The sequence below is a fragment of the Magallana gigas genome, chromosome 8 (assembly GCF_963853765.1).
Source record: "Magallana gigas chromosome 8, xbMagGiga1.1, whole genome shotgun sequence".
Taxonomy (NCBI): Eukaryota; Metazoa; Mollusca; class Bivalvia; order Ostreida; family Ostreidae; genus Magallana; species Magallana gigas.
In genome coordinates this window covers 17339586-17366493 of record NC_088860.1, presented here as the reverse complement: position 1 = coordinate 17366493, position 26908 = coordinate 17339586, and the positions used below count along the sequence as shown (strand labels likewise).

The window sequence follows — 26908 nt, the reverse complement described above, 5'->3', positions numbered from 1 at the left end:
TGACGTCATGAAAAAGGTCACACAGAATTTAAAATTTTTGCTATTCTATAGGTTCATATAAGGAAGCATGTTTGCAAATGTAAATATACAGAGGAAAAAAAAGATGAACTACATACCAATAATTTTCCATCGAAAACGAAGGCCTCAAACAGACCGACTATGTTTTCGTGGCGACATTCCGCGAGAATGTCAATCTCCACAGAGAAGTCTTCTATGTCTTCTTCTGACTTAATCTCCACCTGCTTTAAGGCTGCTAGGGAGGAATTCTCTTTATTCTGAGCCTAGAAAACATTAAATCACAAATCAATTCTCTCCGTCTAAAGTTCAAAATGTTTGGGTTTTTTTCATTACATTAATTACAGATATTTCAGATGCAAATTCTTTGCTGCCAAATTACTATGAATATAAACTTGGTTGTGGTAGTTTATGTTATCAGGAACATGTGAGTGAAGCTGGTTAGAAAAAAGCTTATAGTATTTCAACACATTTAATATTTGTATAAATTGGTCAGATATTATTGAATCTATTGCTTAAAATTCAATTTTCTATCAAATAACAAGATTGTACATAATTCAAACAAAGCGTAATATGATTCATAATTTGTGATGTAGGCAAAACGTTAATACAAGTGTATTGGTAAATTCATTCATTCTCTTAGCCAATCAAATTAAATGATTCAATGGTACAATGTAATCTCCATCACTGAAAAGATCTGACTAATCATCTAGATGGTAATTCAAACAGAGTGGGAGTGATAATAATGTTATCTGCATTAAAAAGATCTTGGACACAGTTTGTTTTTTCCTTTCTTTAATACAAATTTAAATGTACAGTTTATATGATATATTAAGATATAAATATTGCATCACTCTGATATCATACACAGACACTAACAGATAGGATCCCAGCCCTTCAGGGTTGTGCAGTCCCTCTTGTAACATTATAGCGAGGGCTTCCTGTTATCAGGGCTTCACTTATAAAGTCTTACAATCACCTTCCGTCTATTTAATATCCCTCGTATTTATCTGTTCAATCAGGATTGTTTATCTTCAAAATATTGGGAGTGTATATTTGGATTTTTTTCCTAAGAAAAACACATCACATTTGTGGTCTTCAAAAAATCTTTTTTTTTTTGCACGCCCCTTTATCCACACCCATTATCCGATTAATTCAATTTTAAAAGCATTTCAACCTATTGTATCCTATTACAGAAAAAAGCAAACAAAATAACACATTACACCTGAGTGCCAGTGTATCAAATAAAAGTATGCGAGAAACCTGACATCGACCCAGAACTTTAGATCCTGTTCATATTTCAATTGGACAAATTCTTTTTTTAAAAAGCTATGATAATTTTACTAAAAGGGTTTAATTGGGAGTGGGGCAGTATTGTAATAAAGTGGTTTTGTCATGTAAGATGAGGGTCCCTTAAAAAAAAAACCCAGCGAAAATGAAAGTGAAAGTAACTCATGATATCTCTTCCTTTTACTAAGACTGTATCTATATTCTTTTAATCTCTATACAAAGGTCTGCTGTTTTTTATTACGAAGCAAATAAAGAACTTGTGTCCCACCCAACACTTTAAAATTCATGTGCAACATATTGAGTCATGGGCTCATACTAAAAATATATCCACCTAAACAAAATAAACCTCTATCCAAGACTGAAAAGTTTTATCACAAATCGAGCATATCTTCTTCATACAGTAGAAAAGAACCAAATATAGAGCAAAATTTAAAATGAACTGATTGATTGCTCAAAATTATTTTAATCTTTCACAAAAGATGACATGGCTGATGCAGCAAAAAAATATGAAAATTTTAAATCCCAAAACTGTATGGACACACCCTTAAATTCCGTTCATTTCAATTCATGCCAAAAGTGTAGATGTCAGATCAGAACATACTTTAATAAGTTGGTTATAATAAAATGGAGTTGTGGGTATATTTACAGAATGATAAGATAGGTATAAATATAACACACTGTCATGTGCTGGGGGGGGGGGGGATTATTGACTTGGTCAGGGTGACTTCAATTGGTTGTTCTATAGATCGAGGGGCCCTGCAGTGCCCTAGTACACTATACTTGAAAGTATGTTCCCAAACAAAGCTAGCATTTTGGTTTATATGGGTAAAAAGTTTAACTTTAGGCATATCAATAATATCAGCAAATTAACGTACCATCTAGACCCCTACCAAATGCTATCAGTCATCCTTCAACTATAATGGTTTTTTATTAAAAATGAAATGATACATACAAATTCATGTACTTTTTATCCTTGGGTGATCATTCAATTCTCTGTGAACATTAAATTCATTACTTTCACATTTAACTCAGATTATAGCACTGCTAGGCTGCTAGCACATATTTAGTATATTGAATAATTTAATGGAAATTCCATTGCAACAAATCTTAAAATGTTAGTCTTATCATTTGTGTCATCTTCAACAATTTTCAAATTTAAAAGAGTATAGTGACTAAGTCATGGACTCACTAACAATTTGAAAATAAAGACATTAAGATAAAATGATCTCAATTTTGGATCAAGAGAACGATAACTGGCTTTCATACTAAATATACAAATAACACTTTTGAAATGTTTAATATTCCAAATTTTTAATCTAATATTTATTAAATATCATCCAAACACTGTCAGGGTTATAAAGATATAAACCCAACTTCAACAAAATTGATAGCTTCAATTTCCGAGACATATTTCACACTGAAGAACTCCCACTTAAATAACTGCATTAAAAATTCATAACTCATGCACATTACATAACAGTGCATTTACCAAACGTTGTCAGTACTTAACCTGGAACATATGTTAATTCTCAGATTTTTCGGGGCAAAAAAGAATGGTGAACAAGTTTTGTCCATTAATCCCTCTCCAGTTTGTTTACTGTTGATGACACTGCATTACAGGGGCCCTGACAATTACAGCGTCTGGCTCCAGGGTATAAGTATTGTGTGTATCTATTACAAAGGTCTCATCTAGTATTGGTTTACACTTACATTACAGGGTTCAGAAACAGTTATTTCAAGGTCTGGTGGACTTAAAGGGAGAACATATTTCAATTTCAAGTGCTAACTTAACACTGTAAATTTTACACACTCTTGATTTGATGGATAATACAACTGGTAAATATCAGGGAAAGCTTTATTCAGGGTCAGAGGTGCTTGTCCATCTAACATCAAGGGTTAGCATATCAACATGAAATTATTCACAGCAGCGTTCAACAAAATAGGCTCCATTTTTAATGTGCCTGGCAAATGCAAGTCAATTACATCTAAACCCAACAAAGGAAACTCAATTTCACTTCCTTTTCATGTTGAAAAAGGGTAATTTACAGTTCATCAACATGGAAGGTGGCAATGTTGCAATGCTAACAAATATATTCATCATATGCAAGGCATAACCGATGTTTCTCGAGGATAACTACTGCAATTTTTACACACTGACAGTGATATATGGATCAAGGCAATATACCCCCCAAACCACAATTATTTGTGTGTAGATCAAAGCTAGCAACAGAGCTAGAGCAAATATACAGTCAACAGTGTACACAGTGTAACTATACCTACATTCATACATGCATTATTTGTAACCAGTTCATGAGTATGTATGGGACAATTGTATCAAAGGCATGGCAAATATTCAATACATACATTTAATTCAAAGCATGACAGTGACTTTAAGACCTCCTTAAAATTCTACAGATGCTAAGCCATGTTACTTTCATGACTGCCCGGCAATAAGTGACTTGTTATCTGACCCATTCGGTGACTGATTATAAGGTTTATTGAATCTTACACCCTGTAATCCGAGGATATTTAAACCTTGTTGTTTGTACAATGGATGCATACAATTCTTCTTCAAGACCAGAGGCTATTTTAAATAAAGAAGACAAAGATCCCCCTCCATCCTCATATTATCTGAAAGCCCACAAATGAATTTCAAAATTTATTCTAAATTCGTGGCGTGATTTTTATTATAGGCACAAGCAGAACTAACAATACTAATTGAGTGTGTTTGCTACAGGCACACAAGGAAAGGTAAAATGCAGGAAGATAACTATTTTTCAACATTTTACAATATGCTCCAATTCATTAGTCATAGTTTTAAATGATATGTTAATTTAGGAAACTGAATTTCATTGCATCCTACTTTTTAATTATAGTGATAATAAATATTCAACACATAATGTACATATCAGTTTTTTTAAGAATTCTCTTTTTTAATGTCTCAACACAGAAATGTAAAAACCCACAATGAATTAAAAATTTATCAGTGCATGCATGGATGATAAAATCTTGAGTGTTTCATTTAACACTTGTTGACACATTCTCTGATACTTCCCTAGCTTCTAAGTGGAAGCCATGAACTCAATTATTTAATTCTGATTTTATTGAAATATATTTTCTTCATTTAGGCAAAAACTGAAATGAATTTTTACAAGCAATACTATTGAACCATTATGTTCTGATGTCAAGTTTAATGAATAAAGGTGACAGTGCAAATTATTCACACTATAATTAATTTTTTCCACACTGGGTATATACTATTAAATTAGGTTTCATATAAGGATCAAAGCCTACACATGTATATTAACATGATTAATATATCCCTCAGACATGAATCAACTGGGCTTTGAAACATGTTACTGCGTTTAGCCAGTATGATACTTTAGGGGTTTTATTCATTATTTAGATTATTCTGTGTTAATTTCAATTCTCAAATCTTCTCTTTACTATTACCATTGTCAATATATTAACCAAAAATCAATCTACAATTAATGGATGATGATCTTGCACAACTAACCTTTGCCTAAAGTTAAGTTACTTTCATTTTCAAAACATGAAGTATTTAAAAAAAAAAAAAAGCAATGACATCACTTTTACACTTCTTGACCACACCCCCTTAATATTCTACAACCTAACAGACCCTCATCATTAGGCGTGACTCAAAACAACAAGTCTCCACGAATTAAAACAAAAAGTAAAGCAATTTTTTTTACTAGCAATGAAACTTTTTCAGGGAGAAATATCAATGTCAATATGACCACACACACATATGAATTGAACCGTGACAAAAAAGTGTCAAATATTCTTCCTGATCCTGCACTCACCTTGTACACTTTACCAAACGCCCCATCACCCAACTCTCCAATAATTTCCCATTTATGGCTCGGATCCACATCTCTTGTAATGTTCTTATACGCTGATTTTCTCCTTGCAGATTCTTCCCCTCCAAGTCGGAAGAATTTTCGGAAGCTGTTTAAGAATGACATACTGTTGACACCTGTATTTTCACTTCACAAGTCCGACACTGATTACCTCGAAAATTATATTGTTTAAGAATCAAACACAATATATACATATTAAGGGCATTTAAAGTCGTTCAGAATCTGCATTTTACATGCTATTCTGGCATTGAACAACACTTCTTTTTCGTTCCGTTTGGAAACCTGTTCGATAGGAAAGTCGCCATGTTTTCATCCTTATGACATGCGCATTACAAGGCTTTTGATATACTTCCTGTTTCATTTCCTCATTGGAGTTATTTCTCTTTGCAATAAAGAGGCCCACGGGCCTTAATGGTCACCAGTGTATGATACAACCACTAAATATTGAGGATCAAGAAAACCAATGGGTCCGATATTCTGAAGTTTTGAAAATAGCCTATTTGATTTCATTCCATGGCAAGAAGAAGAAGAAATACAAAGGCCGATTTTATATTGTAACAAATATGTTAAGACAGAAACTCCCTAATAACAAATATTTTTTTAATTTCCATACTTTAAAAAGTCACTAAAGCCAATTTAAGCCATCCCAAAAAACTAGAATTTAAAAAATTTTGTTGACGCCTTCTCACTCACCCAAAGAATGTACCGTAGTTTGTGCATTCAACACACGACCATTGGAGCCCCCCCCCCCCAAAATAAAAAATTCCAAAACATAAACAAAATACAAACAAATAGACAAAACAAATCAAAATAACAAAACAAATATATCATAACCGGGCATTAATCCAAGGATAATGGATTTTTACATTTAATTTTAGTAGAGATCTATGGCACGCCATTGAAATTCACAAAAATAATTAACCATATAGTTTCAGGTGCACTGGGTTTCGACTAAATTCCACAATTAACGATTCGTTAACCATAATTTTTTATCTATAAAAACACATTCAACGGTTGTAAACTGTAGTTTATGGTTGTAAACTGGTAATGCTAACCGCATTTTACAGCCCCATAACTTGGCAAATAATTAATATATTAATTTTCATTGCTTTCAAAATCTTTAATTGTTCACAGTGACTTAAAGGCCCAAACAAACAAAAGGTGCTTCATTTATGTTAATGTACATTCTTCATTGTAAATGATACACAGGTTATTATATAATTAATGTATATAATTCATGCATTGATCAACAAACAACCCTTCACAATTATTGGTGATAGATATCGAAAACTGCTTATTTATATTTTTCACTCCTAAGCTTGTGGATAAGGAATGAAAAAAAAAACCCTAACAAACAAATGGTTCGCTCTCTATTTTTGTCGGAAATTGAACCAGTGATTGTGTAATCATGTATTTGTATTTATTTACAGACAATAAATTTAGAATATTTAAGATTGTTTGATATTTGAAAATGGGCTAAATTTTAACCAATATCGTATATTTATTGCGAGTTTTTCGCATATTATTTGAAAAGTGTTTATTCGCGAAAGTACGCGTTTATTTGCAAAAAAGTTGTCAAGCATTTATTTAAAAAAGATGCACGTTTCTTTTAAAAATAAATAATTATCATTTCCATAACTTCCTTGTTTATTTGCGAAGCAAATACGTCTTGATTCTTTAAAAAATCGCTTAATATTAAATATTGCGAAATTGAGTCTGATCGGTTTCCTCGAAAAAATTTCGCGTTGTATCGCGAAGTATATCAACACAGAAGCGAACTAAGTGAGCTTTCGTACTCTACCTCTATTAACCTGCAAAAAATAAGATGATTCAATCGATCAACATCCATTAACCATGCATAATTCTTCCTGCTTCTTTCCAGATGCTTTGATTGTTAGGTTGGTCAACACTCCCAGTTATTCTTATGTCTTTTCGTATTATAGGTGGTCATAATATGGGGTTGTTTGAGAGACAAACTGTGATCCCCATCCCCTAGCTGGACCATTTCATGCATTATTGTTGCTGATATATCAAAATGCTTTTAAAACACCTCTGCTCCATATTTTTAATGAACAAATTTTGTTAATGATTGAAAAACCCCTTAGTATGTATGTTTGGCCGTCGGCCAACTCATTGAATCTTTATCCATTTCTTAAATATCTATTATTCTGAATTCACCATTCAATAAAAAATAGTCAAACACTTTACAGTTTGTGAAAATAAGAAATTGACGTGTGTTGTGAAACAATGCTGTCATTGATAGATGATACATACGGTAATTATTTTAAACAAGAGGCCAATGGGCCTTAACGGTCACCTGAGTAGGATATAACCCATACACAAACTTGTCGAGGAGTCTCATATATTCATTTAATTGGGTTTTAAACAAGAGGCCGATAGGCCTTAACGCGGTCACCTGAGTAGCATATAACCCTGAGTAGCATATAACCAATACACAAACTTGTCTCATATATTGATTTAATTGGGTTTTAAACAAGAGGCCAATAGGCCTTAACGGTCACCTGAGTAGCATATAACCCATACGCAAACTTGTCGAGGAGTCTCATATATTTATTTAATTGGGTTTCATTCTGGAGTAGAAAAATTACAAATTTGTAATGACGACCACCTCCCTGCCTGAAATCTTTCAAAAAGAACTGTGAAACCTATAATTTTGGCGAAAAACTTAAAGATCTGGTATACAAAATCATGAATTCAGTTTTCCTTTCAGGTGTGTGGGAGTAAAGATTATTTTTAAACATTATATGCTTTAACACCTATACATCCATTTTGGTCCTGTCCTAGAGTCAAAACCCATACTCCAGGGGACATGAAATTTAAAATTTGAGTACAGGACTTCCTGGTAAACATAATTATGAAGTCAGTTTTTCGTACAGATGTGTGAGAGTAGAGAAGATTTTAAAACATTATACTGAGTATGCATAAACACTATATTTGCCATATTGCCCCCCCCCCCCTCCTCCATGTCCTGATCCCCTGACCCAGGGGCCATGAATTTCACAATTTAGGTAGAGGAGTTAGTGGACATCATAACCATGTTTTCAGTTTTTTACCCACATGTTTGGGAGTAGAGAAGAAGATTTTCTATGATTTAATACATTTTTACTATATGGCCATATTGGCCCCACCCTAGAGCCAGAACCCCTGACCCAGGGGCCATGAATTTCACAATTTTGGTAGAGAGCTTCATGGACATCATAATCATGCATTTAGTTTTTAACAAATATCTATGGGAGTAGAGAAGAAGATTTTCTAATATTTAATACATTTTTATTATATGGCCATATTGGCCCCACCCTAGAGCCAGAACCCCTGACCCAGGGGCCATGAATTTCACAATTCTGGTAGAGGGCCTCATGGACATCATAACCATGCAACCAGTTTTTTTTTCTCACATGAGTGGGAGTAGAGAAGAATATTTTTGAAAATTTGGCCTTTTTTTTTTTTGCATATTTGGCCCCACTTGTGGTGCCCCGGGGGGGGGGGGGTGGGGGGGGGGGGGTGGTAAAGCCACGAATTTCACAATTTTGATTTCTCTTAGCATAGAGATGCCTCACACCAAAACTGGTAACAATTAGCCTTGTAGTTTTTAAGAAGGAGTTAAAAATGTAAAATTGTTAACGCACAATGGACGACACACGTCGCACGACGACAGACGAAAACAGATAGTAATAATGCATATTAAAATATCTCCCTTGCAAGGCAAGAAAGTGGTTGCGAAAATAATATGTACACTGTACAGGACATCTAAATGTTGATGCAGTAAGAAAACCAAAATATTTCATTGACAAACACTTTTACACTGCAACGTCATGTTCCCCTTAAGCGCAGGCCCTTCATCATTACTTCAGTCATGAAGCATTGGATGTTAACATTCTTGCAAATACCTCAAAGAAAATATCAATCAATATGTTCATAATTTAATAAACAACAAAGTACAGTTATTACAATGTCATAAAATAATGAATATCACAGAAACATTTGTTCATCAGGCTATGACGGGTCTCTTTGCATCCCCAAATCTTGTTTTAGTTTTTGGACAATACCATAAATCACTTTTTTTTCTACACAAGTGATAATTGGCTGCTTATTTCTTTTTGCCTTTTTCCTCTTTCTTTTCTTCTTCCTGTGCTTCCTCCCCCTCTTCTGCCTCAGGGAGGGGTGGGGGTACAATATGGGGGAACACATTTTCCCCATGGAAGGCTAGTCTCCCTTCTAATTTCAGTTGGTTTTCTATTTGTATAAGTCTATTGAACAAGGCTATTCTCTCTCCTCTTACTGGGGCTCCAATTTTTAAGAACCTTGCATTCATCCCAACAGCCTGAAATATAAAACAGCACATTAACATAAGTGTTTAGGCCAAAACATTTAATGCTTAGTTTCTCTGGCACTGCCAACATTCAATATTTCAAAGATTGATTAATTTTACATTTTATAATGAAAAAGAAAATACTGTACACAGGTTTATTTTCACCCTATGTTATTTTTGCTCTTCTACACTTGCAAACAGTTTCGCCCCGCCTTGAATTCACGCAAACAAAGTTGTGTTAAAAGAGAGATAATTTGAGACAGTGCAATTTGCCCTGTCTCTAATTCATCCAATGACAACAACGACAAAAGCTGAAATGGGCGAAAATAAAATGGGGGCGAAAACTTCCCTGTATACAGTTCATATGTATGTTTCAATAGATGCAAATTTTACAGTACTTATTACTGGTAAGTTTAACAAATCATGAAGAAAATTGAAGCTGATGATTCATTTTACATATTATACATGCTTAATCTCAAGGAAAACTGTCTATATTACCATATCTGCCAGGAATGTATCTGTTGTCTCTCCATAACATGTTGTCAACACAATCTGATTCTCTGCATCTGTTATAAAATAACAAGAATAACTGATGCAAGAAAAACTTAAGTGCAGTTTATTCAAATTGTTAATTTCAAATATTTTGAAGTTTAATAAAAACTATTTAGAATTATAAATAATACAAGACATGCCCCCCCCCCCCCAAAAAAAAAATCTACCCAGAACTGTACACCAACTTTTATTGACAAGAAAATTTTGCAAGGTTGAGCAGAACTTTGTTAATTTGCAAATATTTCTCTGCTGCCAACCACTCATTCAAAGTCAATTGTGTGTGTTATTTTAACTAAAAAAGGCTTGGTTGTTAAAAACTAATTGCCATAAAACAGATAATGAGATTATCACTGATAAATTGCAAAAATAAAGTTGTCACAAAAAAAATAAACTTACAGTAATTACAAAATTTTAATGAGACACCCACCTTCCATCTTTTTGGCAGACTCAAGGATGTCAGTAATGGTATTTATCTGGTCCAGTTTGAGGACAGTGCCGCTGGTCTTGAACTCCTCGGTGAGTTCCTCCTCCAGCAGTAGACCGGGCCGGGGATAGGTGTGGTTCCCTATCACGTAGCACTTGTCACTAACTCTGTCACACAGTCTCATCCAGTGCTCCTTCTCCTTTTAATATTATGAAACACATAGAAATGAGTTTTAAACATGCAGTTGAAATGTATTTTATGAGTGTCAAGTAAATCCTATATAGCTAAAGGGAACTGAGATGTTTGATCTGTAAGTACTAGAATGTGCATAGCTAAAAAAAATCTTAATTATTTCATCTTAAATAACTGGGAGTTTTTTTGGTGTGTTCTTTGTATCAAGAAATTAAGGGAAACTGAATGATGTCAGGTTGGGACACAGTTACATGTTAAGGTAAAAAAAATTGCAAAAAGTATGACATTATATTTTGTGTTACTTAATGTTATGATTTGAATTTAATGTTATATTTTGTGTGTAATGAATTTTATTAGTTCCTATTGGATATTACAAAGAAACTGAAATAAAATGTAAAAATCATCAAGTTTTAAAGACTTAATTGAATTACCTGTTTCCTCATTGGGTCAATGATGGCAACGACTGATGGGTAACGACCAAGTAACTCTACCCAGAATTCCACCAGATCCTCTGGAACTTTCTGTTGACCTCCCATGACCTCATATTTACCTTTCTCCTACAATACATACGGTACAAATCCAGTGAACACAAAAAGCATGTAATTATACGTTTGTGCATGCCCAGAACAGAACACGGGGAATATTTTATTTTTAGTACTAGAGTTGGATTTTGAAACTACATGTACTAGGTATTTAGATCATTGACTGATTAAATGATTAAAATTAATTTACATTTAATGGTTTAATTTCATTTTGTTTAAGGATTCTTCAAACAGGTATAGTTTGTGTAATGTGGAATAGTGGTTGGTGAGTTCTAGTTAGAGTTAACAGTCATTAGTTACAATCTACAAATCAAAGTTGTTATTAGACAATGTTCAGCTATTTATACGGTACAAAGAGTTAGGATCATAAAACAACTAAAAAAACTTATATATTTGCACACTAAAATGCCTCAACATGATTACTTCCCGTATACTCAAGTTTTTCTTATACAGGTAAAATACATAATTATTTGAGAAAGTAGATTCAGTCTGTGTATCTTTTTTATTTGAAAATTGAAAAAAGCTTCTCAGGCCAAAAAATGTAAAGAATAAAGTGTGGTAGGCCAGAATTTTTTTTTGATTGCAAGAATTGAAAAATGGGATTAACTCAATCTTCTTCTCTTTTAGTTATTCCCCCTTTTCAAATTGGAATCAAATTAGTAAACGTGGCAGCAATATGCAATATTGACGCAATGCGTTAGGGACTGAGAAAATGCTCATTATCCCCATCATCTTGTGTGATGTTCATTGACAAAATATATTTGATTTGGTGAAACGTCTTTTGGCATAGATGTGTAATGACTCCACTATAATCTAACTCAAGAAGAGAGTTGATGTGCATGTCTGAAGTTGTCAATCTACATCTCAAAAAATAATACATTTTAGGTCTGACAATGGTGCATGAATAGATTTTTAACTATCACTCTACATTAACGTAAGAAAAATCAATACTACACATACATTCAACATTTCATCTAAAACAAAATACCGGTATACAAATATACAAACAAAACAAAAACACACTGACAGTGACTATAAGTACAAAATAACTAATGGATCCATGCAGTTATAGACACATGTAATACCACAGCATTCCAAAGACATATTAGTTCACATGGTTATAAGTGCAGCTTAATTCCTCTGATACCTTGTGCATACCCTGACCAGGGAAATCGGATTTGGCAGGTACACTAGAGGGATCCTATTGGAGAAGTATTGCATCACATCACATGTCAAACAATGAGCCTATAGCTAAACGCTTGCCATGAGCAAAATTGCAGGTCTATGCAGACTCAAAAATAATTGGCAGACATTTGAACACAAGACACACACACAAAAAAATGAATTAAACTTTTCAATGTGATGGTATTATCGTCAATGAAATGTGCGCTGCAATGTGAATGAACGCAGTGCGCAAAACCATAGTGCCTTATCCTTTTTGAATCCTTTGAAATCTAACTATGCCATATCAATAAACTCTCCAACCTTTTAATAAAGTTAACACTCTGGGATACTTACAGATGTTTGATTGGATTTCTTATCCTTTTGGTCAAACAGCAGAGTCATATTTAATACCATAACAAATTCACATTATTATTATTACGCTATGTAACTGTCCCTCATTAATATATTCTGCGCTAACTAAAATGTACCTGGTATAAATTTATTTCTTTTCCAGAGATTTGAAAGAAAAATCCCATAATATAATTATATCTCTTCGTAAAAAACATGCAAGAAAAAAAATCAATAAATTTGAGCCCTTGTACAATATTGGGAAAGAAGTTCATGAATTTTCATAAGACTGACTACCTACATAGTCAAATATTTCCTTTCCTGCCAGATTGAGGGCGATGAAAAAATCTTCCCCAGGGGTGAGTTCTAGGCTGGTGATGGCATCCTGTAGGATGTCTAGTCCTTGCTCAGGCTTGTCGTAGGAGGGGCAGAGAGCTCCAATGTCATTTCCATACTGTGCTGCCATCTGATTTTAATAAAAGAAAGTTATCCCACTTTTGAAAGACAAGTGCAACTGACCAATGAAAATGTGTTTTCTATCAACTATATGCAATATTTGATGACATTTAACCTATCAAAAAGAATATTTTCTTCAAAATGTAAACAAGCACTTTACCCCACTTTTGGTTACTAAGGTTTTGGCCACATAGCTGTAGATTTTCTGGCAGTATTTCAGACTCTGCAAACAAAATGAATTTTTGATCAACGGAAGTTTATTTTATTTTTTTGTAAACAATGACCACCTCTTATTGCTATTTCACAAAATACATGTAAAGTACCACAGTAAATGTATTTTATCAATTTTCAAAGTTCCTTGTTACAGACTTTTATCTCATTGATCAAAAAATAAGAATTAGGTTTAGGGCATGAACATAGCAATTTGAACATGTCAAATCAACATGTAAAACTGCAATCTAAAATATCAAAACATACATCAGCAATAGGCATGCCAGGTTTGGGAACCACCATAAATTCTTTGATACAGTTTAATTTTCCAGGAGCTGATCGTCCACTTTGGATAATTGTCACCATAGGAATGGGCACTCTCATATCTTTAGGAATCTATATAAAATCAAAATTTGACATTTATTTTTAATTCATATCTGTCAAAATGCAGCAGGTCAAGAAATGACATACATATATGTATGAACCAGTATCTTAAAAAGAAGCACAGATTACCAAAAGTTTAATTGTTTTCATGGAACATAAAAATGTTATGGATGATAAATTAAATTGCCCTACCTCCCCAAACCTGAGGGTGGCTATATGTTGGTAGAGAGGTTCCTCCCTTACAGCTGACGCTGCAGTACAAGCCGCCCGACTAGCCACACAAATAGACTCCGCCCCTGGGAGGAGTTTTTCTTTTGGTTCATCAGGGACCACCACAACTGCAGCACTCTTTCCTTTCCTTCAAATGGCACAAAAATACAATGTTTAGATGCTGGATGAAGATGAATTACTGAGTGTTATACTAGTAGGAAGGTTACCCTAATTATTAATCATTAATTCATATATTACTTTGCAAGTATTTTCAGCGTCATCTTTGTAAAAATGGTACATGTACATGTATTAGATGTCAGCAATCTTGAAAATTGTAGACATGAAAGTTTGTAATACCATTTTGAAATTGTAAATGAATCAATGATATCATAATATATAATAAAACAGCTTTATACAGAAGTAAATTTATGCAATTCACTACCCCTTAATCTACGTGCATGCTCTCACTATATCTGAATGGTCTGTGTAAGAAAACAAAACAGATATATTACCTAAATAGTTAACCATGGTATCTATCAACACTTGTCTTGTACATGTGCAAGTGTTTCATTACTGAGAAATCAATCACCTGATCGAGCCTAAAATAATACTACAGTATTCATATTCATAAATCTCTCTCAAAATTTTCATGCATCACTCCAAAGATCTTCCAAAAATCTCACAGATAATTGTCTATGCTTTGAGAGAAACTGTGCCTTGAGGATTAAGTGTACATTATGACAGGAAAAAAAAAAGATTTTGAAAAGAGAGACAAACATGTGTCCTGTTTTGAAATTGAATTGCTTAAATGTTTATATACAACTACATTTTATTGTATTTACTCAATCAGTAAATAAACATGACAATATCTATCACGATGTAAATAAACTGAAGTAAATTGCACAATAACAAATAGTGATAATAGTGTCATAGATTTCTGTATGTTGTGGAAACCTGCATGCATTACTTTTCCATTCAGTCTACAATGCAAATGTTGAAATTTTATACTATACAGAGAGAGGGAAAGGACATGGACCTATAGTTATATCTACTGTAATTAGAACTAAAATATAATATGTTGAAAGCAAGGAGAAATTGTATTCTATATATAACATAAACGAGTCGAGTCTGAGCATTATCTGCAGTACACACATTTTGCCCATCACCGCTATAAAGTTAATAAGATTGTGTGTTATTCACTCACTTCTTGTTGGTACCCGGATTAATCCTACAGAATCATATCAGGATATATCTGTACAGTCACACTCAAAATTGTCACAAACTCTAAACATTTCTCTAATATAGCACTCTATTTCTTCAGTAACATTTCTTCAAAATGTTCACATATTATTAAGTTACACATGACAGTTGTGTTTATGTAACATTCCCAACTTGCCCCATTGTTATTCATAATGTATGAATTCACAAATGTCAGACAATGTGTTAGACAATGAATAACCAGTACAAACTTACTTACAAATACTCATAATCCCCAGCAATGCTGTTACTGGTTTTTAAAAAACAAACTGATTCACATCAAAAACATGCAATATATAGCTTTCCAAAGCATATGACAGCCTCTCATATCCAATTTAAAGCTGTATGACTCCATACCAATTCAGTAAATGTAAATTTTAAGTGATCATGCAGTAAAGGTTTGCATATGAATTTGTTGAATTGTGTCTTCAGTCCTTAATTAGCAAATGAACAATTAAGAGCTGCTGAAAATCACACACATGTTGGCTTATATTAGCTTTCACTACAAATGAACACAGCAGTAGGCATATTCTTTGTATCTCAATTGTAATGCTTTTGTTTGTGGTTTTATCCTATGTTGGTTCCGTTACTTTGCATAAAAGACAATTCTATTGGAGTTATTCTGGCCAATCACAACCAAGAAAACTGAACACAATTGTACCAGAAGCTTTAGCTCTCATGGTTTAATTATAATTCCTATATAATATGATCCTTTAAATTTTAAAAACAAATTATATTCATTCATTTTCTCTTCAGAAAACTTCCCCTTCAAAAAAAAAATTCTGGCATTTGACACATATACTTACTGCTCACTGTCCCTGGACATAAATTTTATTTGAAGAACAACATTTTAACAATATCAATACATGAAAAAAAAAATTGCACCAAAGTACTTAGAAGAAGAAAATCTATACAGAGAGTCTATACTATATGGAGGTACTTACTTGGCTGAGGATTTTCCTCCTTTTTTGCCACTCACGCTGGCATCCTCTTCTTTCACTGGAGTTGCCCCATCTCCTCCTAACGCAGCCTGCTCTGCTGCTTCTTTAGCTAGCCTTTCATCTTCCTCGGCTTTCAACTCTTCATACAGTTTCCTACAATTTATATTTGTAACAAAACTTTAGTTAAATTTTTCATCATGCTTTTTATCTAATTATTTAGAATTGAATTTCATAACCCTGGGTCCTTTTATACTCCATACAAAAAATTATGACTGGGTATCTTCTGCAATTTATGTATATTTGAAATTTATGTACTATTCCAATAGTTTAGAGCTGTCAACATTATGGCATACAGTAAATAAGGTTATACATGTATAAAGTGCCTGGGTATTCTATTTAATATTTTGGCAGAAACCTACTCTTACTTTATTAAGTACAATGTACATAACTATAAGGACATGCATTCATAGGTACAAGTTTTTCAATATGTATTGATTTAAAGTATGCACAATATCATGCAAATCTATCATAAACTATCAAAAAATCAATTTCTGCCAAATAATGTACATATGCTTCATATAATCAATTCATCCTTTACATTAGTATTTTGTCCACATCTGACTGAAGGGCTGGATCTACTCCTTGTAATCTAGTGTTGATGTCTCCATTGAGGAGAGCAATGGCTGCCTCTACACCAGCCTCTCGAGCTTTGTCCTCTTCCTCCCTATCCTCGGGCTTGGTGTTCTCGGGCAATGAGCTATTTGATGATGAACTCACTACTGCTGCTGAAAGCTATGAAATCAATATCTAACATTTGTTATATAATGAAATTTTGAAAACACTTATATAATCCTTATGATTGTAATTTTTTTAATGCAACATCATTAATAGCCATTGTCTAAAAAATTACACTTTACCTTTTTATTATTTCTAACAGTGCAGTACATATCAGTTTGAACTGTAGTCTGTCCTTTGCTATCAAATCCATGCCTTGCTGAAATCTGAAATCATAATTTTACTGTTAGTACAAAACCACTAGTGCTTTTTATTTCAGTAGGCATGGTAAAAAAAGATTTTAGCTGAATCTTCCCAAAACTAAACACCCATTTATGGTAACTGCATTACTACTTTTTTGCTGGGTGAATTGATGTAATTTATATAATTTAGCAGTTTTTATTAGAACGTATGTTGCAAAGTGTAGCATGTAATTTTCTATCATTGTCATTTCTTTTGCTATGAAAATATAGGTATTTTGGATTTGAAGTACAAATGTCGAGAGTGTTACTTTACTCTTATTATGCATGGATACCTGTGAAATTAGGGGCGTCTTGGCATGTTCTGCGAAGTAGTTTGCCTACAAAAAAATATGGATGCTTATAAGTCTATACAAAATAAAAAGCAAAATATTTTTTTTTACAATTTATCTGTACAATTTATTTGATTCACATTAAGATATACAAACCAAGTGTCCGTAAACGTCGTCTGGATTGTCATAAAACATCGAATTCAATATTTCTTCCATCTTTTTGGGTACTCCATTTTGATCGTAGTATTTGACTGCTTTTTGTTTTAATTCGTACTTTTCCCTAGCCTCTCTTGTACTAGCAGAAGCCATTTTGCTATATTTAAGGTTTTACAAATGTATACCCAATGAAAAAGTATATTTTCTTTCTAACAGCGTCTTTACATGTCCGCCATATTCAACGTTGCTATGTGGGACAAGTCAACAGTTGCGGGTTTATCGCCATATTGTTACGATTAAAGAAGTTTGGGAATATTTTTTATTTAAAACAAAATTAAATCGATACAAATATGCATAAACAGTCACGTAAAAGCCTTATTAAAAAAATAAATAGTTTTATACGAAACAGCGGCAGGTGTTTTAGTAAAGCGTACTTTGAATGTTTCGGTTGTGAAAAAATCAAATCAATATGAAACAAGAGGCACATGGGCCACATTGCTCACCTGAGGAACAATAGGTATGATAAAATCAGCTTAATGGAGTCACAATACAAACTATCTGGACAATGTACAATAATACATGTAGATTCTGTATAAATAAAGTCCATTTTCCCCCCTGGATATCCTTATGTTTATAATCATTAGTCCCTTTTCTAACAGGATGATTTTATAGTCATATCACATGTTGAGTATTGCAGTTCTCCAAAAGATCCTTAACAATAGTTTATATATGGGATATAATCCTACATCAAACTCTGAACCTTCTTGTGAGGCCAAAGAATTGTTCTGGGGCCAAAGTCTTAACAATTATAAAGAATCATCTGGCTGATTAGTTTCTGAGAAGAAGATTTTTAAAGATTTACTCTATATATGCCTTTGTTAAACTTTGACCCCCCCCCCCCCATTGTGGCCCCACCCTACCCCTGGGGGTTATGATTTTCACAACTTTGAATTAACACTACCTGAGGATGCTTCAAATTACAAGTTTCAGCTTTGCTGGCTGATTAGTTTCTGAGAAGAATATTTTCAAAGATTTACTCTATATATTCCTTTGTTAAAATTTGACCCCCCCCCCCCGCCATTGCGGCCCCACCCTACCCCCGGGGGTCATGATTTTCACAATTTTGAATTAATACTACCTGAGGATGCTTTCACACAAGTTTCAGCTTTTCTGGTTGTTTAATTTCTGAGAAGAAGATTTTTAAAGATTTACTCTATATATTCCTATGTTAAACTTCGACACCCCATTGTGGCCCCACCCTACCCTCAGGGGTCATGATTTTCACAACTTTGCATCTACACTACCTGAGAATGCTTTCACACAAGTTACAGCTTACTAGGTCTTATGGTTCGTGAGAAGATTTTTGAAAATTTCTTGAAAATTTTCATAAATTCCTAATTATCTCCCTTTGCAAAAGGGTCTGGTCCTTAATTTTCACAACTTTGAATCCCCTTAGGCTAAGGATGCTTTGTGCCAAGTTTGGTTGAAATTGGCCCAGTGGTTCTTGAGAAGATGTTGAAAATGTGAAAAGTTTACAGACAGACGGACAGACAGACGGACGACAGACAAAATGTGATCAGAATAGCTCACTTGAGCTTTCAGCTCAGGTGAGCTAAAAAAGTTAAAAATCTAACATTCTACGAGAGAGAGAGAGAGAGAGAGAGAGAGAGAGAGAGAGAGAGAGCATGAGCGACAAATTGTACATTGTCTTACAAATCTGACAAAGTGCACTGGCTGAAACTACATCTATATTGCCTAAATTAATAAAAACAAACATATTCGCAAGAAGACTATTGTGATATTGTCAATACCAAATATTACAAAAATGACAGACAATTGTATCAACATATTAATAAAATAATTTTATTGAGTGCCATATCATAACATGGATATATATATATATATATATATATATATATATATATATATATATATATATATATATATATATATATATATATATATATATATATATGCAAAAAGATCATAAAAAAGTTTATCATGTACATCTAGATTAAATATTTTTAAAAAAACCACACAGTTTAAAGTGGCTATCAAGCAATTAACAAATCACACGAAAATACATGTTTGTAATACTGAAAAATATTAGCACCTTAATCATAAACCAAATTGTTTAGAGCCACAAATAATACGCATACTATACAAGCACAAATATTCATCAATAATAATCAATAATCAATAAATTACATGTGTGTGTCATTTGCAGGTGTTTATATATCTAGCACTACAGCCATACAGTTCATACTGATGCACTCTTCATTGGGAAAACTCCACAAAGACAGATGGAGAAATCTGTAAAAGAGAAAAGATTGACATAATTAATATCTCACCAAGATTTTCAGCATATCAAATGTTTACTAATTAAGTTTTTATAATTACTTTAGGGCATCAGCTTTTGACATTCATCAACAGAAATTAACCTCAAAATGACATTTTGAACAACAGATATATTTAAAAAAAACATGAGATGGTTTGAGCCTCTCATTGATATATCCTTACCATTCCCAATCAAGAAGCTTCTATTCACCACTGAACATTAATTCCTGTTAGTCTCACCACTTCATCAATGATGTGGTAAACAGCCTGACTGTCAGCGAAGGTCACTTCACTGCACTCCAAATTTCCTACCAAGATAGATTATATTTAAAAGTTTGATTTCATCCAACAACTCCAACTCCCATGCCATGCAGAACTTCCAGGTAAATAAAAATAAAGTGGGTGTCTTTTACAAAATAAAAGTTAGAGTGCTAGATCTACTAATATTCCCCTTATTTTACTGGAGAGGAGTGCACTGTAAACCCTTTGCATGCAATGACAAAAAACTATAATTGTACATGTATGTGAGATCATTTTTATACTTGTATAATATATTTCTTTTCATGATATTATATTTCTCTTTTACTTATAGAGATTACTCTTTTTCAAAGTTAAGAGACATTTTTACAAATATTTCCTACTGACAGCTTAATAAAAGGTGTTTCCAAAAGATATATGATTTATTTTTTTTAAGTTACCAGTATCATCATTTTTCACTCTCTCCCTCTCGGCACAGTACTCAGTACATAATATTAAGAGTTCAAGCAATAATGAAACAGAGCAAGCTTGGTTGTTATGGTTGATCAGGCAGTCATTGAATACTTTACCTGCTTCAAGACATGTCTTGACACAGTCTGCCTCATACCGCAGACCCCCACTGTTGGTAAAGTTGTATGGCACTGGACCACAGGGTATTTCATTGGTTATTTTACCTGACGGCAGATTTGCTGAGTCTGGGGCCCAGAAAGGTTCATCAATCTAAAAGATTTAAATGCAAGTCATGAACATGTACATGTTCATATTCATTTGCTTTCTAGCAAAAACGACAAATTAAAATCATATTGCTGTTTGACACAACTATCCCAAGTCCAAGCTCTTAGTTAAAATTGCTCTAAATAGGTTTTGGGAATTCAAACTCATTTCAACCAATCCATATAGTACATGCAAATGTATTAATATTTGAGACAATAGAAGTTTATCTGAATGATAGATACATGTGCATTTACAATACAAACTACAGTTCAACCAAAAATTGTAACAATAGCACAGAAAATTACAAGTATAAAACCAATTACAGTTCAACCTAAAATTGTAACAATAGCACAGAAAGTTTCGGTGCCCTTTGCTTTCTTTGTAAGTTCTAGCAAAAAATCAGATGTCTCACCTCTATTTTTCCCTTTGAACCATATATTATTGCTGAATTCTTTCCTTGAAACAGTGTACTGTAGACGAGCACTGCTTTACCGCCATTCTTGTAGGTTAAGGTGATACAGCCATTTAGATCAACTCCTACAAATTAAACTTTCACCTTTATCAAATCCATTGAATTAAGGTATTTTTTCTTCATCAAAGTGATGGCTGAATAACAAACATTCATCATTGCTACTGCAATCCATTTCCGATATTTCAAAATTTCAAATTCTGTCTGTGCAAAGAATTAATAATACATGTAATGGCCAACCTTGATCAGACAATGAAGCATCAGCTGTGATTTTCACAGGTTTTTCGTTGTTAAATACCATTGTAGCTAGCTGGATTGTGTAAATTGCTACGTCATGCAAACCTCCTCCCCCTAACTCGGGCTTATTAATGCGATCCACATTACAGATAGGAACTAAAAACTGGCATTGTACATGCAGGATTTCCCCAAGGTTTCCAGAACGAATCTCCTCCTTGATTTTACGATAAATTGGATTGCACCTGCTCCAAATTGCCTGCAGAAAATGCAAACATGATAGCCATTAAATTGTTCAATTAAAATTATCAAAATATTCATAAACTCTCTCTCTCTCTCTCTCTCTCTCTCCCCCCTTCTTCTTGGTAACTACGGTATATGCCGTAGAAACAGAAATTTAAGCAGGATCAAATTTGGTTGATTATGTGATTACACTACATAATGTTTTGTAGGGATGTATTTATGTTGTTTCAAAAATAACTATTTTGAAATTGTTGTTCCTAAATAGTATCAACAAGGTTAACAAAATGTATTCCCCAAGTTTCTGCTTTTACAGTTAATTTAACTACTGAGAGAAAATTCCCCCTTACCTCCATGAAGAAGCGTTTGCAGTCTTTGGCCACTTGCTGGACCTCCAGAAACTGTGACAGACAAGCTGCTACTGGTTTCTCACACAGAACATTTTTCCCTGCTTTTAGGATCTGTTTGGACAGCTTCACATGGTGAATGTGTATCACCCCAATGTACACAACATCTATAATTATAAAGCATGATTTTGGAATATCAGGAAAAAGAATATTGTACAACATGATAAATAATAAATATAAATAAATAATAAAGAATAAATATAAATAAATAATAAAGAAAAAATTGCCAAATAAATTCAATGATGTTTATAGCAGAAATACTTTGTAATCCGTTACTAATTGTGTAGGCAAAACTTTAACCTTCACCTTGAACTACCAGTATGTTTACTCAAAATAAAAGGTTTGGTGTATCAAAAACAAAGTTATAAACTTTGTAAGAATATCATACCAGTACATCTTACCAACATCTGCATCACTGGCAACCTCTTCATATGAGCCATAGGCTTTCTTGATACCAAACCTGTCAGCAAATTCCTGGGCTCTATCTAATGCTCTTGCTCCAACACAAACTACCTTAAAATTTCATCAAGAATGTGAAAATTAGGTATAAGGCTGAACAAAATGTCATTATAGTCTTGATAATACAGTATGCAAAAATTTACCTCGTCTCATGAATATTACCGATAATAAATATAAACAAACCAGGCCTCTGAAATTTATTTACCTCATGAACATTATTGGGAGGAGCTAACAATGCTGACACAAAATCACTACAAATGAACCCTGCTCCACAGATTCCCCAGCGAAGGACCATTTTGTTCCTATCCAAATCAAGAAAAAAATTATTTATAGCTCTTCACTTGTATTACAAACGATGACAAATTCAAAGTTGAAGGAAATAAAAGGTAAGAAGAGATAAGCAGTCAACGTGACAGCAAACCGGGTTTTTTGTGTGTAAACAGAATCAATAATCCATTTGTCAACCCTGCATTGATAAACACTACCTATCCAGGAAAATGGGGGTACTCTACATGCACTAGCTATTCTGCCAAATATACTTAAGTTCAACTGGTGGAATTTTTTGATAAATTATCCAAAATCCAAGTAACATGCATGTCTCTGATATATGTACAATTGATCTGCAAATCAACAATTTCCAATCTTGAAAACTGAAGGAGGAGTTAATGTACAATAGGGGTACCCTTTGGCAAGCTGCCTGCCCTGACCGATCCGCCATTTTCACCTTTTCATTAATTAGATTTTTCCTTTAAAAAAGCTGGTTGAAAATGATTAAAACTATTTTAGAATATGGTATATGTAGTGTGGGATAATTGCACACAGGAGCAAAATAATCTATTAGAGAGTGTACAAATACGAGTTGGACGTATTATTACAAGATTAAGACTTATCAGACAAAAACACAAACTTACACTCTTGTACAAATTACCTTTTTAATATGTAATACTCCTGGCTGATTATTTACCATATAAGATATGGTTAGGCAGCGTTTACTAGTTACGCATAATTATGCCGTACGCGATAATAATTAGTATCATTATACTAATTATTAGAACAGTTGCACACTATTATTGCTTTTACCATCAACAAATAAGTCGTAGAACAACTTGCCAGATAAGATAAAATCTGTTACAAGTGAAGCAAATTTTATGCAAAATGAAAAATAGAGGTCCTGAAAATAAAATAAAATCCAAATCATACAGCTATGCATGGTCAAAGACGGCGAAATATATTTCATTATCATCATAGAAACTTTTCAAGTAATCTTAATGCAGATTTGTTTAAGAATAATTTAACTGATTCAGGTAAATGTTGTAAATGTGGTTACTTTTATGAAGAGTGTGCTCATTTCCTTTTTTCAATCTGCATGGATATCTTGGCAAGCATGAGCCTAGACCTTAATTTAAGTAGACCCCTGCACCAGAAACGCTCATCTGCTTGGCATGGCAATTTTGTGGAAATGGTAGATACATAGACCATTGCTAGAAGGGGGACCAATGTTTTCTCGTATGCAATGAACGCATTATGGAAGAGAATTCCAGGGAGAAACATGTGATAAAGTGTGGACGGACACAATCCTCGCCAGAGAATGCTTGAGTCTAATCAGAAAGATTACGCCACCAACAATAACAGAGATTATGCAGAGACACTAAAGAATAAAACAAGGTGGAAATTCTGGAACTGTACCATGAGCTAGCGGTAAGCAAGTCTGATCATGAGTAGGAACGTTGGATTCTGGGAGTCTTTCTGACATTGTAGGCGACTCTACCATCCTGCGTATGATCCCTATATAGCTGTTACTCCAGAAGAGACGAGGAGGTATCCCACTGAACCAGTTCTTGTTAATGTTCCAAGTGCAAATTAAGACCATCATGAGTCTTGATGCCATTTTTCCAACTGCCCCAAGTCCTTTCATTACTCCAATAATATAAACTCCACATGGGCAAGAGCTATAAATACCTTACCATTACTCAAATCCAGCACCTTAAGGGACTTTGCTGACTTGAAGCTGATCTAAATACTATGGACGCATCCACCCAAACCTTGACTTCAACTGGAGTAGATGTTTTCACATTGACTGAAGGTACCAAGAAGTAGCCCTTACATTTAGTTTAGAGAGCATATCAAGTTGGTGGGGAATCTGTGATAGAAATCCATTAAAATGAATATTGGTTCTAAGATGACTTTTGAATATCAAGCTACTGTGGAACTTTCTGTCTCCATCAACAATTGTTTAAAATTGATGTCCATCGTTGTTTTCAAATTGGTTGCAGGGCATCTGTGATTTTGAACATATCTGTTTCTTTTTTATATTATAAAGTGGAAAATAGGTAGAGCAGTATGGAACGCCAAATTAACATATATTCAAATATTTGTACCTATCTTCAAATAATTGTACCTATCTTCAATTCAATTGTACCTATCTTCAATTCAATTGTACCTATCTTCAAATTGAATTAGAGATAGGTACAATTCAGTTATACCTATCTTTAATTCATTTGAAGATAGGTACAATTGATTTGAAGATAGGTACAAATGCAATAAATTGAAGATAGGTACAATTGAATTAAAGATAGGTACAATTGAATTGAACCTATCTTCAATTACTAAAATATTGGCAATAATGAATACTCCCTGTATAGTACATCATTTCCGTTACGTCACAATAAAATCGGGATCGGGATGATAAAATAGGCAATATGATTTTGTCAACTTTTCGAAAGATTGAGCCTTAAAACAAACAAAAACTCATAATAATTGTTACCGCTTTAATAAATAGAGTGATTATCAACTGAATTATACATTCTTTGATAAAATTATGGAAAAAAATAAAGCCAGTTTTTTTATTTAAGTATATCACGTTAGTGACCCTAACTACGTCACTACCCTAACTCCGTCACTTTTGGGGTATTCGGGTATACATGTTTATGGCTTACTTATTGATATACATGTATATTCTAATAAGTAAATGATGCCTTTTGCAAATATATTGCACACACACACACACACACAGACACACACTCGTTTCCTCCATGTTGAAATGTCTTCAATGGAGCGTTCATTATTTTCAACAATACACAAAACGAATTGAACCTAGGTATAATTGAATTGTACCTATCTTCAAATCCTTTGTAGATATGTCTGAATTGAACCTATCTTCAAATCAATTGTACCTATCTTTAAATGAATTTTACCTATCTTCAAATGAATTAGAGATAGGTATAATTCAATTGAACCTATCTTTAATTGAATTTAAGATAGGTATAATTCATTTGTACCTAGGTATAATTCATTTGTACCTAGGTATAATTCATTTGTACCTAGGTATAATTCATTTGTACCTAGGTATAATTATTTAGAGATAGGTATAATTATTTACACCTATCTTCAATTCAATTGTACCTATCTTCAAATGATTTACAATTACAATTATTTGAAGATAGGTACAAATATTTGAACATATGTTAATTTGGCGTTCCATAGAGCAGCCAATTTTAGTATCAAACTCAGAAACAATTAATGCTGCATCAGTATTTTATCTTGTGATGCATAGGCGACATAACCATAACGAAAGTTTTTTTTGCACTTTGATAACACGTTGTTTACAATGCGTTTTGTGCAAATATTGAAATAAGAACGTTCTTTAGTTTTATAAATTCGACAATATATTAAATGATTGCCCTCCATATATGCGTTTGTCCTTTTGAAACATAATCAATTTTACCGATCTTTAACATGTTAAAAAAGTGTGACACTTACGAAAAAGCTTTAACTGCTATAGAATGTAACCTGCCACGCACCTCAGTCACTGGGTAAAGTTTGTAGGTATCGACTTTTGATAAGAACCCCCGAGTTTGCGAGTCTGGATCATTACGACGCTTGTCGAAGTGAAACATAGTGGCGGGAGCGTCCAAACCAGACAACGTTTATGGCCGATATTTCGCGTGAGAAGATGAATGAAAATGTCGACTTGACGATCGTTGCTTCAAAACAAATCATCGTCTCCTTCTCATGCCAGGTAGGGATCTGTTTGAAGCTTGTAGAAACGGAGGACTTAACAAAGTAAAGAAACTGGTATAATCAGATAATGTCAACGCGAAAGATACCAGGGAAGAAAGTATATGATCTCCAC

At 33.5% G+C, this 26908-nt stretch overlaps 3 protein-coding genes across 10 annotated transcripts in view; all 3 read right to left on the bottom strand.

Moving 5' to 3' along the window:
* LOC105324579 (serine/threonine-protein kinase 10) overlaps nt 1-5523 on the bottom strand; it is a 31683-nt gene extending 26160 nt beyond the window's left edge. For 4 of the 5 annotated variants that reach the window (XM_034472592.2, XM_020065618.3, XM_020065619.3 and 1 more), the window contains exons 1-2: nt 5130-5522; nt 117-281 (exon numbers count right to left, since the gene is read on the bottom strand). In XM_034472592.2, the coding sequence (XP_034328483.2) occupies nt 117-281; nt 5130-5291 (327 nt within the window). In that variant the 5' untranslated portion in view covers nt 5292-5522. Of the gene's footprint in view, nt 1-116; nt 282-5129 lie in introns of all 5 variants that reach the window. The other variant, XM_066070385.1, reaches the window with a different exon arrangement.
* A 3588-nt stretch (nt 5524-9111) lies between these two features.
* On the bottom strand, nt 9112-17943 carry LOC105323703 (enolase 4). Of its 4 annotated transcripts, none has more exons than XM_066070381.1 (15): nt 17659-17943; nt 17506-17550; nt 17114-17197; nt 16795-16988; nt 16200-16349; nt 15203-15226; nt 13981-14146; nt 13672-13800; nt 13355-13417; nt 13040-13204; nt 12745-12768; nt 11116-11241; nt 10496-10691; nt 10015-10082; nt 9112-9528 (listed from the first exon to the last, which is right to left on the bottom strand). In XM_066070381.1, exons 1-15 carry the CDS (start codon nt 17809-17811, stop codon nt 9295-9297), a joined length of 1821 nt encoding a protein of 606 aa, XP_065926453.1. In that variant the 5' UTR covers nt 17812-17943; the 3' UTR covers nt 9112-9294. The 4 variants fall into 4 exon arrangements, with proteins under 4 accessions (XP_065926453.1, XP_034328484.2, XP_034328486.2 ...); XM_034472593.2 differs by lacking the exon at nt 12745-12768 and adding an exon at nt 12374-12427; XM_034472595.2 differs by lacking the exons at nt 12745-12768; nt 15203-15226 and adding an exon at nt 12374-12427 and having other exon boundaries at nt 17659-17941.
* Nucleotides 17944-19619: 1676 nt separating this feature from the next.
* LOC105323672 (trans-1,2-dihydrobenzene-1,2-diol dehydrogenase) lies at nt 19620-26693 on the bottom strand. Its single transcript, XM_011422740.4, has 9 exons — nt 26536-26693; nt 22982-23078; nt 22719-22830; nt 22261-22424; nt 21677-21929; nt 21380-21504; nt 20823-20973; nt 20179-20303; nt 19620-19971 (listed from the first exon to the last, which is right to left on the bottom strand). Exons 1-8 carry the CDS (start codon nt 26670-26672, stop codon nt 20203-20205), a joined length of 1140 nt encoding a protein of 379 aa, XP_011421042.3. The 5' UTR covers nt 26673-26693; the 3' UTR covers nt 19620-19971; nt 20179-20202.
* Nucleotides 26694-26908: the final 215 nt, after the last annotated feature.